The following is a 13319-nucleotide window of genomic DNA, read 5'->3' as shown; positions in this document are numbered from 1 at the left end:
TGTATTTCTTATTCACAAGATGAGAATTACCATGAATGCTTTTTATTACACACGTAAAAATCATTGAAAACAGATTAATTATTCAGTACATTGTAATGATTGTTCTGTTCAGTACGTTAAGCATGCACACATAGACACAGACATACAACTATTATTGCTCTAGTTCTATTTTCATGGTTAGATCTGTGGTTGATTTACATTTGTAGCATTGTACTTTAAGGATAATTTGTGTTGCTTAAATACATGTTAATTGAGATTGCTTTGTTAGTGTGCCTGGTTGATGCTAGTTAGACAGAAATGTATCTGAAGATGTTTTAGTCCATCAATAGCTAATGATGACCTAATATTCAAACTGGACAGCAATGGAAAATGACCCTCAATCAACAGGTAATGATAAAAGTGTTGGAATAATCTTACGAAAGGTTATCACATTCATTGTACCAACATTCTTTCTCATCTGCTACGACTTGTATTTCTCCACTGTGAACTTTTATGGTAAGGAGGAATGTGGTCTGCAGATGGGAAGTCCTTGTAATAAGATAAGAGGACCCCTGTGATCTATTATGATAAGGAGAAATGTGGTCAGCAAATGGGGAAGTGCCCTGAAAGAAACACAGGAGGAACCCTAATAAAAGGAGAGGAAACGGCAGAGGTTTTTCAGAGCGGGTTGGAGATTTGTACCTGAAACATCTCTCTTCCGTTCTCCTCATGAGTAAAACCAAATCTTAATTTGTGTGTTTTGTTCTGTCTTGCAGAATTAATAAATGTTCAGAGGTTGGACCTGACAAAAAGAATAGTTTATTTTAATGTATCACAAAATACAAATGTCATCAAATGCATTTGGTAATCCTTTAGAAACAATTTGCATCAGGGTCGATTTAGCTATTTTGTGATCTTCCCAAAGATAAGTTCCAACATGTGGAAGAATTTACATTAAAAAAAAAACACAACAACCTAGGAATTGATACAATCAGTTGATTAAAAAAAATAAAAATCTTTTCAAAGCACAAACACAATCAGATATGAATCTAATGCAGAAGCTCTCAATTTACACAGTCCTGCTGCCTTACATTCTTAGCGCTCATAGCTTTTATTATGAAAATAGTGCAATACTTTAGAACTGCAGTAATTTCAAAATATTATCACCAGCCTTCTGAATATCATCATAAAATAAGCGAAAATTGCTTTTTATCTTTCCCTTTATGAAACATTTAGCAGCACAGCTGGCATTGTTAACACTGATAGTGTCACTTCTACGTATAGTATGATTATAATCAAGGGGCCCAGGTGACTTTCACAGGCTTGAAAGTCCAAATATCTGGGTGACCCATGTGCATGAGATCCTCGTAGGGAGAGCTGCTCCACTGGAAGGGCGGCACCTGGTCCCAAGTTGGCCCGTTCACTGCCAGCATCCCATAATCTCGGAACATCTCAAAGGAAGTCATCTGCAAAGGAAGGACGCAATAAAGTCAGAAAGAATTTCTTTCACAATTACAGGCGTTTCACAGTAGTTTTATATTTATGGCAAACAGAAGAATAATGAAAACCTTCATGTCTGTTCCTCCATGTGGCCTCTGCTTCAAAGCACCAAAGGGATAAGTTCCATTAGCCGGGTTCAGGTCAGAACGGGCTGAGATCGAATTCTCCCCATTAGCAGGCGGATTACAGGCTTCACATCTTGATAATGGATCTTCCATAAAGTTGTTGTACCTAAAGAGCAAAAGTAACTGTCAGAACGATTCAAACTTTATTCTAACAGCCAAGAACAAATGGTGTGTGTGTGTGTGTGTGTGTTTGGCCTATCAGGCGAGCACCTGATGAGCGCATACTTCTGAAGAACTGTGCAACACAGAGACCTTACCTCATGAGACGGATCATGGAATCCACATCTGTGACATCTGTTTGGTTCCGCCTGAAAATTTGAGCCCGAGGATTTTGGTCCAGAGAGAACCATGGACCAAACTTCTCAACCAGCTCATTGCAGCCACTGGCGTTAAAGATCTCCTCGTAATACCTGTAGATGTGTGTATTTGTACATGTTACACAAATGTGATGTACAGCTTAGCTGAACGTATGTGAGATACAGAAGCACGCAATTAACAAAAAGCTGCTGATGGCATACTTACGGTATGTTGTAACTAGCCCAGTATCCTTTCTTCATCAGTTCGTCAGTTTTATCAGTGTAAACAACCATTCCCCTGCAACGTCACAAAGTGAGATCATTTTTAAGTCAGTCAGCTTCGATAACGTCACAATTATTGGTAGAAACACAAAATGATCTATTTTGATAAAACACTCACGGAATCTGCTCCAGCACAAAAAAAAGCTTCTCTTTAATGTCGGTTTTTCCTGGAGTAAAGTGATTATAATCCACAATCATCCACTGGTTGTTATACCTACAAAGCATTAAACAAAGTCAGTGAGAGCACACAACCTTTAACAAACATTTCCTGGTTTTTCATTATTGCGCAGTAAACTATGAAATGAGTGACCCAACTGACATGTCATGTGACTCTAGATTATACAGGCCTATCTTCTGTTGACAGGCTAAGCCATTCATCTGCCTTCTACATCAATTTATTCAACTTAGGGTCACTGGAGCCGGTATCAGCTGACTATGATTGGACTCAAAACCACGGACATTCTCGGTATGACGCGAGGGCGCCAACTACACTTTGCAGCCCGACAACCTAAAAATCAAACACAATCTTCGGTAATATTGTCACCAGTAACCTCTATTTCGAAAGACTAAAAGTAGCCCAGAATCCTGGAACTTGCTCATGAAGGGGATATTAATGAGTGAAATGGTTGCTTTAAATGTAACATGAAGCAGTTTCGTTTGTATAAATCTTACGTTCCACTGTTGTACTTGCTGAAGGTCACCGCCCAGTCCCTGCCGTTCGCAGCCAATCGGTTGGCAACAATGTTTCTGAGCCATTCCATGACTGATCCCTTGGGCTGAACAAACTTCCAGAGGTCAGAGTTGCTGTTGCCAATGGTGGTTTCCAATGTAACCTGAAGGAACCAGACAACAAAAAAACAATTGTGAAATAATAACACAATCAGTAAGAATTCTTGTTAACGGTAGTGCTGAGCACAGATGGCTCTCACCAGGCCACTGCTCAGGATGTAGAAATCATCTCCAGAGAAGATGGATCCCGGGTAAGATGAGAACGCTTGAGTTCCACCGGGGATAACCTCATTTTCTGAAACAAAAATAAGAACATTTAGAAACTTCAGACGAGCTGCTACCCACATACCAGGGAGATCAACATTTAGTCAAACATGTTGAAAGTTACAAATCAGGAAACTACAGTATTTTCTTGATTTCTATGGTTAGAGTAGAAGTGCATAGAGTATACTGTAAAAATACATTTGGTGCTATTTAGTCCAACATCAAAAATGAACAGTAAAACTGTTAGATTCAACTTCCAACAGTTACAATCAGCACCTCAAAAGTCATTAACTTAACAATAATGTTTGCTTTAATTCTTGTATGAAGCAAGAATTAAAGCAAACATTGTTTTCTAGCACGTTGAGTTTTCCAGGCACTAGACTGTTCAGATCAGCTGTATTTTACAAATCCTGTCTAAAGTAGAACAGTTGTGCTTCTAGATACTTGGTCATATTGACTGTACATGTACAAGTATGAAAGTGTTACTGATCCTGTCAACTAACTTCCATTAAGAAAGTGAAGATTTTCACCCACAAAGTCAAAATGATCCTGTCTTTACATAGTCAGGGACTTCGGAGCGATGTTAAACTGAGACACGCTCGTGTCAGTGAACCACCTGAAGGAGAAGCTTTAAAGGCAAACATGTATTTCTTCATGATGCGCAGCATGGCCTGGTAGCTGTTCCAGGTGTCATGTGACACCAGCAGCTCTTTGTTGTTCGGCAGCAGCTTAATGAGAGCAGAGCAGGAACCGGAACCAAGAAGTCGAGTTTGGCTGGATTTATTCAGGGCTGATTCTAGGTCCTCCAGATCTCCACCCAGTTGGAAAAGTCTAACGTAATAAAAATACAGATTTCACATCAGTTTAAAAAAAAAAAAAAAGATTTCTGATTAAAATATTTTTATGTAATTAACCTATTTGTCCAGGATGTCAAACTACTGTTTCTTTCTGCTTTTACACCAAAGGTAATGTTACACTTAAATAATCTAATGTACAAATATGGCAGTAACACTGATGAAGATATCATAGCGATGTGGAAGAGGTGCATAATAATATGGTGAATGGATTTTACTTATATAGCACTTGTCCCAAAGCGCTTTATACCTATAGTACCATTCAGCAAGTTGTCCCTTTTTAGTTACTTAATGCTTTTGTTATGCTACACTAAAAATGCAGAATCTAAAAGAGATGGAAGAAATAGCATTTGGCAGAAAGCAAACATTTTTTGGTTAAATACAAAAGAAACAACTACTAACAGAAATCCAAATGGGTTGAGGGAGATCGGTCCTGTAGGAAAAGACAGCTCGTCATTGTAGCTATCCTCCAAACCTTTCAGCTGCAGCAGAGCCAGTCGTACCTGACAAGAAGCAGAAACATAATAAACAAATAAAATATCTGATTTATATGATTTTTTTTATTTTTTATAATTCACTTGAAGGCTTCTCTATTTTAAATTACAAACATTAATTCAGTACCTGATACCAGTAGGGTGAATTCGGTTGTTTCTCTATTTGCTCCTGAACCCACAGCAGATTGGTTGATATGTAAGCCTTGAGGCGCTCACAGTAACCCGTTTGAAAGGTAAAGGGTCCACAGTAGCCCATCAGTGTGTTCATCCAATGCTTATAGATGAGCTGGAGAAACAAAATAGCAATCTTCAGATTGGAAACGTAAAGGCAATTGAGCATTTTTTATTTCTGACTGGGAAAAAGTCTCAACTCACCTGGGATGTGACTGCAGCCTCCACGACGCCGGCTGCATAAGCTTGGAAGCTGTCATTGTACTTACTGCTGGTGGTGACCTCCAAGAAAGACCAGCTGACATGCAAGAATGAAAATAAAATAAATCGCAATAAAACTATTTCCTCTGGGATTAATAACATAGTTCTATTATATTCCAATAATGGCCTCTAGATTGCATCTTTGGATCACAGCTTAAAGTACTGCTGTATGGTAAGTGGATTTAATTTATATAGTGCTTTATTTCTTAAACTTTTCAAAACAAAGTATACAATTCATTTCCATCTTTGATACTTCTTCTTCTAATTTGTGCAGCATACACATATGCCCCCAGGGTTCCCCATGTTACATGTTTTACTTCTGTTGTTCTTTTTCTGGTGATTGGTGTACAAAATACAGATGATATTATTGTAAGTAAGTGGACTTGACAGCTGATAAATATGTCAAACATAAATCACTTGAATAATCAATGAAATGTTTAATTGATGATATATATATATTTATTTTCAGACTAGTATAAAGGGTTCTTGAACAGCTGCTGCTTTAACTGTGGCATCACAATACACAAGTGAGACACAGACACATAACCTAATAATAAGAAATTAAAAACACGACGTTTAATCTGGGTTTAAAGTCCAGGACCAATCAATATTTAAAGGACATGTTTTCTATTTTGAGTCAATAACAGAGGAGAGAAGGCTTCTCCAGTTAAAAAAAACAAAAAAACAGTGTGTACTCACCCTGAGGTCTTTATGTCATCAGTGAAATTTGCAAAAGCCACAGAATCTTTCTGGAAACCGTCGATAACCGTGAGCTGTCCGGTCTGTCTGTCAACAACAGCGCTTCGTATTTCAGCTTGACCCGAAGCACACAAGCAAAACAATGGAACTATGAAGATATTAAAAAGTGCAGGAATGCCCCTCAGAGCACAGCCCGTGTGCTGCCTGCCCGCCATGTTTACGGAAATAAATCACATGACCCCGCGTGATTTGTCACATGATCACACTCAGGTCAGCTGAGGCTTGTAAAGTTCCAAGAGATGCCAGTGGGGAAAACCAAGATGGCGGTGTTGTGGGCGCCGCCATATTTGTTTCTGGGTCGCTGCCATCTTGAAATGGTGCTATGCGGAAGCATGGACGGAAATGACACTGAATGACGCACCGGAAGAGACATATTTAGAAGACGACCCACAGGAAGTGACGTAACCACCGAACATGCAGGAAGTCACGTACACGAAAGCCGACCCACCGGAAGTGGCAGAAATGACTGAAACACCTGGCTGACATATTTAGCCTGCACTCCTTTGTGTTGAATAGAACAGTTGTTTGATGATCACCTTGTGAAAGCAAAATGTCAGCTGATTCAACAGTGTGCTGATTCCTTTTGTTAAATGACAGGAACAAATAAAATCCAGTAGTTTTGACTTTAATCAAAGTGTAAATGTCACAGTTGTTGCTGGGTTGTTTTTTTTTTATCTCATTTTTATCTGCAGGATCATTGAGATGTTGAAGGGGGTGATCCTGACTGTATTCTCTAGAGAGCAGATCAAGGTGAGTGAAACAAACTGTGCTGTTAGTGGTTCTATTCCCGAGTGCTAATATATGTTCTCTCTTTGCTCTTTGTCTTCAGATCTTACATGATGATCTCATGGAGTCGAGGGTCTGTTCAGACAGAATAAACCTCTGGAAGATGCCGTCAGCATCACTTTCCCTGAAGCAGCAGCTCAAACTGAGGATGTTGCCTTTCAGTGACCAGCAGGTAAGAAAACATCTCATCAATCAAATTTGTGTCATGCCCTCCACTTCTCAACCCTAATTTGGTCCGTTGGCACCATCTGGTGGCCTCCCTGCCTCATGGGCATGACCTCTCACCTCCAATCAACTCAACTGCTTCCAGCTGCGGCGGGGAGTGGCCTCCCCACCTGCACCTCCTATATAAACACCGGCTGACCACGAACCCACGCCAAACCGTAAACTACTTCACTCTGGTCCTCCTCTTCGCTGGATTCCTGTCTGCCTGAAACAACGATCTCCTCTACTCTTTCCGCTCTTCAGCCGATTCTCCCCACTCCTGTGCCAGACTCCTCCGCCCTGCGATCATTGGTACCTTATTTTTTACGTAGTTAGTTTAGCCCCCCCCGAGTCTGCTTCGTTGTATTTACCTTTTCTAGTCGCTTTTCCGTCAGGAGTTTCCTGATCGTTGTCTGTTTAATTCTTAGTGTTAGTTTATGCCTTAGTGGCTTATTCTCCTTTAGTTGGCCCACCATCCCGTTAGGGGCTCTGGTAGTTTTTGTTGACTCCGCTCCTTGTTCAAATAAATCAGTGAACGGAATTTTGTGTCTCCTGTTTTGCTGTCTGCGCTTGAGCCTCAGTTCCGTTTCATGACAGTTAGAGTTTTTATGTAACATAAGCTTGATTTGTTTACTTTGATTCCTCTGTATTGCAGAAGATCTTGGAGATGCTGAAGGAGATGGAGGAAGTCACAGGAATCCTGAAGGAGGACCTGAGACTCATCCATTATGTTTTGCTCCCAGAAGTAAGATGGTCAATGGAATGGAGGACATCATAGAAGTAGAGTGCTCAATATTTTGAGTTTTTGGAAAGCTATCTACATACACCTTGTCAATGTTTTTCAGATCAACATCCTGATGGCCGAAGGTCATACAAGGCTTGAGGCAGAGGTCGTCATAGCCAGTGGGAGAAAGTTCTAACATGCTCTCACAGGGGAACCAACCGTACATGATGAACAAGAGTCTGAAGGCATCCGGTGATGTTGTAGTAATCCTATATCTTCCTGTGTTCACCTGATGGTAGTGTGAAGCTGCACTGCTGTCGCTCATCACCATCTTATCTATTGGAATCTTTACATTTATACAATCTTCACGCTTGCTCATGTGGATTTGTTGTGTTTTCTCTATTAAAGTACTCTGTGCTTGTGTGTATATATAATAAACAATGACATGATTTTATTTTAAAGTTGTCATGGGTGTTTGTAATGGACATTTACTCCTTTCCTGCTGAAGAAACTACAGTTATTCTCCGTTCTGGTCATTTGTTTTGCTTAATGCAGCCACACATTGTCACTGGATGAATGAAGGATGCAGATCTGTTTAGTAGCTGACCTCTGACCCTGAGCTTCACTGTGGTTACAGCTGCAGTGTGTTGCTGACAGGCTCAGTTAGACAACTTAGTCAATCATGTACGCAGCAGGTGTATACAGAATAAACTTGTTACATGGCTCACTGACAATTTGGGATATTAAATGACACAGGTGCAGTGATGTGAAATGTAACTAATGCAGAATTTAGAATGGAGTTAGGAGACACTTTTCTTATTTTGACCTGAATGTAAGGAAACATGACAAATAGACATCCTGAAATAATTCTACCTTGTTTCATTGTCAATAATTCCTTTTTAGTCATACATTATTGCCTCAAACAGCAATGTTTTAATTTCTTTTCAGAAATGTTTGTGGTGATTCCATCTGAGCCTGGAGATCAGTCAGAGGCTGTTTTCATGATGATACTTTAATTTTAAATCCTCCTCACAAACATTTCTAAAGGATTCATCATTTACAGTAATGAATGATTTAAAGTAATTCAGCATTTTTTTTTAGAAGAGGATACATACAGGTGTCTAAAGAAATTCAAGATCTCCTTCACTATACTTTTTGATTCTAAGTATTCTTCCCCGTTCATGAGAGTTAATCTTTTCTTTCTAGGCTGTTTTTATGAATTGAATGTGGAACATGATGGGTGTTTTCTCCTCCCTCAATTTACTTGGCTCTGGACCTAATAAATGCACTCTGAGCTTTATTCAGATAAAATTGACCTGGATGTACCTTCCAGTTTACTTGTGCTTCCCAGAACTGAACATGACCCATGAAGCCATGACGTAACTTTAGCCACTGACGTCATTCCGCCTTTTAAATATGGCGGTGACCATAAACAAGCATGTCGGCAACCACAAACAAGTATGACGGCGCCCATACGCCGCCATTATTTGATACCGCACTGGCGGGGTTTCAATTTTGAGAGTAGTATGGCGCTGACCGCTAACAAGTATGTCAGCGCACGTAAACAAGTATGTTAGCGCCCGTAAACCACCATCTTGATACCGCACTGACGGGGTTTCAATTCTGGAGAAGCAAGGTCGTATTACGGATCATGTACTCTTGCCTCCCACCAACAGTGGCGTTGTGATTGTGCTTTGGAACAAAATGGCGGCGACCTGCAGGAAGCCACCATGTTTCATGTACTACCGCCTCCCACCGAGAGTGGCGCTGTGGTGGTGATTCATAAACAAAATGGCGGAACAATATGGCGGCGACCACAAGGGAGCAGTCATATTGTCGGCCATTTTGGGTTCCCGACTGGCAGCCTCTCGTGCCGCCTGCACTCATGTTTAAGAGATTGACACTAACTTGTAATGTTCACCTCGTCTCTGCATACGTTAATTCAACTTGGGGATGCAAAGTTTGGCAAGAACCAATCCCAGCTTACATTGGGCTGAAGGGAGTTTACATCCTGGATGGAAGAGACGTCAACTCTCCTAATACACATGTGGGAGGACACCAGGGTGTCAAAGAAGTCCCACACATGAGGAAACATGCAAACTTCAGATGAAAAAAGGCAACTAAGCCCGGTAGGGAACCTTTTGGTTTTTGTTCGCCGAGATACAAAAGTTCGAACCACTCAGTTCCCAAGCGGCAGGTTTGAATTGTAAACTATTGAAATGTGCATCAGACCAAACTATATGATATGGAATTATTCACAGCAAACATGGACGTAAAGTTTAACTAGTGGTCTGACCAAAAATTTAATTGAAAATTAGTAAGAGTGCTGTAATTCTAAATAATTGTATTATTTTATTTCTGAAGCAAGCAATAAAATATGAAACCAGCAACCATTCTTTAATAAGTCTAGCCCTATAGGACATATACATACCTGTCAATTGCATCATAGTGTAAATAAACACCAGCACCTGTAAACTAGAGCCCGGAATTGGCAGTAGCACTAATACCTTTTCACCTGGTTTGAATTCCCTCATTTTAACATGTTTATCAAAAAGAGACTTCATGCGGGCCTGTGCATCTTTAAGATTTCCCCTGGCAATTTCACATGCACAGCGCAGTCTGTGTCTAAACCGACTGACATAGTCCAAGAGATTCGTTTTAGTTTCCTCCCCGAGCCACTTTTCCTTCAGCAGCGTTAAAGGACGACCAACATTGTGTGCGAAAACTAACTCTGCTGGGCTAAAACAAAGGGACTCCAGCACCACTTCCCGTATGGCGAACATCTGCAAATGTACCCCCTCGTCCCAGTCTGTTTCGAACTCCAGACAGTAAGTGCCAAGCATTGTTTTTAGCGTTTGGTGGAAACGTTTTAACGCGCCTTGACTCTCGGGATGAAACGCACTTGAGTAACAGTGTTGTATGTCGAGTTGCTTCAGGACCTGGGCGAATATTTTAGACATGAAATTTGAGCCCTGATCAGACTGCAACACGCGCGGAAACCCGAACAAGGAAAATAACTTTAATGCTTTTACAACAACTGGAGTGGTGATCTTACGCACTGGAAAGACCTCTGGAAAACGTGTTTTTGCGCACATAACCGTGACTAAGAATTTATTCCCAACCTTAGTTCGAGGCAGCGGACCCACACAGTCGACCAGCACGCGCTCAAATGGGTCACCAACAGCTGGGATTGGATACAGGGGCGCTGGAGGGATTACTTGATTTGGTTTCCCAGAGACTTGGCACCAATGACACACCCTATAATTACGCGCATCATCGCCTTTCAACCCGGGCCAGAAGAAGTGACCTCGAACGCGATCATAGGTTTTTCTAATGCCAAGATGACCAGAGAGCTTATTGTCATGGGCCAGTTTTAATATCTCAGCCCGATACGAAGTGGGAACAACAATCTGCGTAACCACGCTCGACTCTTAAACTGGAGAGACATTCAGCGGCGTCCATTTACGCATCAATAAACCCTCTTTTACGAAGTAACCTGTAGACATGGATTCCTTCAAGTCACCAGTCACCGCGACTTCAAACAGACGTGCCAAACTTCCATCTGCTTTCTGGTCAGTAATCAACTGCTGCCTGGACAGTGACAGATTACTCGACTTCTGAGCAATTGACTTCTGTTGGACTCAGATGACTACGTGCTAGAATTTCAATTTGAACGAGCCCCCATAAATATGTTACACCCCGAGGAAGGACGGAACATATCTTGAAGGACACAGGGAAACGGTTGGATTTTTACAATTTTGATTGAATTCTTTTAATTTGCTCGTTCAGTTTTTAATTATAAAAAAGAAAGTGTTGATGTTACGGTTTTCAGAACTGGACCCAAAGGCACAACACAGAAACAGAGCAAGCAGTCTTAGTGATGATATAATATAACAAGTGGAGGTTACACTAGTGACAAAGATGAGCGAGAGTCCAAGCTCATACGTGAGCGGTGAAACAATCCAGGTGGCGATCCCAAAAACCCCTTTTCCAGCACGTGTGAGGTGAATCCAGAGAGAGGAACCGTGGACGAGTAGACGACAGGACACGGGCGCATAGGTAGTCTTCACGAGGAGCCACGAGGTGAAGACAATAATCTGGCCGGCTTAAATAGGGTAGCTGATGATGATCATCCGCACCTGTGAAAGCACTTGCAACCAATCTAGCTCGGGGGGGGGGGGGGGGGGGGGGGGGGGGACGGGACACAGGAGGAGCAGACAGGGAAAACAGACAACAAAACACACGTGGAAAGCACAACAAACCCCAGATCATGACAGTTGAGCCTGAAAAGCAAGCAGGTTATGTAAAAACCAGAACCCGACAAAACCCCATAACCACCCCGTGTCCTAACTTAATAAAATATCAAAAGGACAGGTACCTGGTGGGCTGGTTTCAGATCTTTCCTTTGAAGCAGCGGACCCTTCAAATGGCTCAAATCTGGCTCAATGACGCTACCTGCTGACAAGAACAACGACCCACAGTCAGAGAAACACCACAAACACACTAAATAGGCTTACTTCTTGTAATGCAGACATTCCAGCTTGGATAGTGACAGAAAACACTACACTGGAATTTCCATTGCGCCTGTACCTTCATTCATCATCAGATAAATTACTTAGAAATGCACAGAAAACCTATTTGTCAATAACCCAATAACAGTTGGGCATATGAGGCCAACACCTTTTGGATGAAACTCCTAAACTTTCATGTTTCACACCTATTTGGGAATAAATACCTTTAAACCAGGGCAAAGTGATTTGGATTTCAAACGGTGGACGCCACTGACCGATATCTGTTTATGTATTTTTCAAGTTTGGAAGTTTATTCGAACTTTATGTGTTGTGACACTTTAGATTCAAGGTTGGTGCTAAAAGGGGATCCCACAGCAGGAGCGTCAAACACATTTCAGTTCAGGAGCCACAAACAGCCCAGTTTCATCTCCAGTTGACTGGACCCATAAAATAGTGCTATAGTAACCTTTCAATTTAAACTTGGAGTTTTTCCCAAGTCTTAAAATGTCTATTTGAAAAAAATCTCAACATAAAGCCAATTTTCCTAAAACTTTCTGTTGTAAAATGCAGTGAAATGTCAAGAAACTTCTGTAATTGTTGCATTCTGGGTGTTTTTACAAACTCCCTAACGGCCCGGCTTGAGGTGAGTTTTCTATCTTTCATGGCAGCTTCACTGATTTCTCAGCTCGGGTCTCAGCGTCACTACTCTGAAGAAACTAGTTTTTGTTTTTTTTGTTTTTTTAATTTTTGTACCATTTACTTGGTTACTGGACCAGACTGGAGCCTCTTGTCGGCTGGTTTTGGACCATAGGCTTTATGTTTGACACCGGATCTACATGGTTTCTGAAGAACAGAAGGAGGCTGGTGTCAAATTACAAGCACCTTCTGCTGCTATATGCGGGTTATAACTGGAAAACCGGCCAAAGATAATCGTTCCTGCTCCTTTCAATAGGGAATCTTCACATGTGGAAACTGATATGTAAAGTTTATTCTTCTCAGAATTTGAAAACTACTCCAGCAGCACTTTAGATCATGAAAACTTGAAATGATTCCCTCACACGTCAATCTTGTAGCCCACACACGACAGAAAACTGAACTTCACAGTAGACTGAGTATTATTGGTCTATTTCACTAGATGTTTCTTACTTAAGGCAAAACGTAAAACATTAAGGAGTAAAATCATAGAATATGTAAAATTCACACTTCTGTGTTTTAATCTGATATGAAAAAGTGAATTATTTGTTTTTAACATTTTTTGTGTCGTTTTTCCTTCTAATATGTGGTGTGTGATGTGTTTGAAGTTCTGTTAGATTCCTGTCCTGATGAAACCCGACTCCGTTTTGGTGAGTTCATCTCTCAAATGATCGTTAAGATCTGAAC

The 13319-nt window shown here is 41.0% G+C and overlaps 2 protein-coding genes across 3 annotated transcripts; one reads left to right on the top strand and one right to left on the bottom strand.

The window, feature by feature from the left end:
- Positions 1 to 28: 28 nt before the first annotated feature.
- plbd2 (phospholipase B domain containing 2) lies at positions 29 to 5961 on the bottom strand. Its single transcript, XM_080466724.1, has 12 exons — positions 5655 to 5961; positions 4899 to 4992; positions 4651 to 4809; positions 4432 to 4532; positions 3792 to 4006; positions 3112 to 3206; positions 2855 to 3015; positions 2301 to 2396; positions 2127 to 2198; positions 1862 to 2014; positions 1548 to 1710; positions 29 to 1445 (listed from the first exon to the last, which is right to left on the bottom strand). Exons 1-12 carry the CDS (start codon positions 5867 to 5869, stop codon positions 1275 to 1277), a joined length of 1695 nt encoding a protein of 564 aa, XP_080322850.1. The 5' UTR covers positions 5870 to 5961; the 3' UTR covers positions 29 to 1274.
- A 202-nt stretch (positions 5962 to 6163) lies between these two features.
- Positions 6164 to 7882, top strand: LOC308112548 (uncharacterized protein). 2 transcript variants are annotated; one of them, XM_080468144.1, is made up of 5 exons: positions 6164 to 6464; positions 6544 to 6672; positions 6969 to 7016; positions 7360 to 7449; positions 7550 to 7882. In XM_080468144.1, the coding sequence occupies exons 1-5, from the start codon at positions 6417 to 6419 to the stop codon at positions 7622 to 7624; spliced, it is 390 nt and encodes a 129-aa protein (XP_080324270.1). In that variant the 5' UTR covers positions 6164 to 6416; the 3' UTR covers positions 7625 to 7882. The 2 variants fall into 2 exon arrangements, 1 of the variants encoding a protein (XP_080324270.1); XR_013935495.1 differs by having other exon boundaries at positions 6167 to 6464; positions 6811 to 7016.
- Positions 7883 to 13319: the final 5437 nt, after the last annotated feature.

The sequence above is a fragment of the Lipophrys pholis genome, assembly GCF_963383615.2.
Source record: "Lipophrys pholis genome assembly, chromosome: 7".
Classification (NCBI taxonomy): Eukaryota; Metazoa; Chordata; class Actinopteri; order Blenniiformes; family Blenniidae; genus Lipophrys; species Lipophrys pholis.
This window is presented reverse-complemented; position numbering and strand designations above follow the sequence as displayed.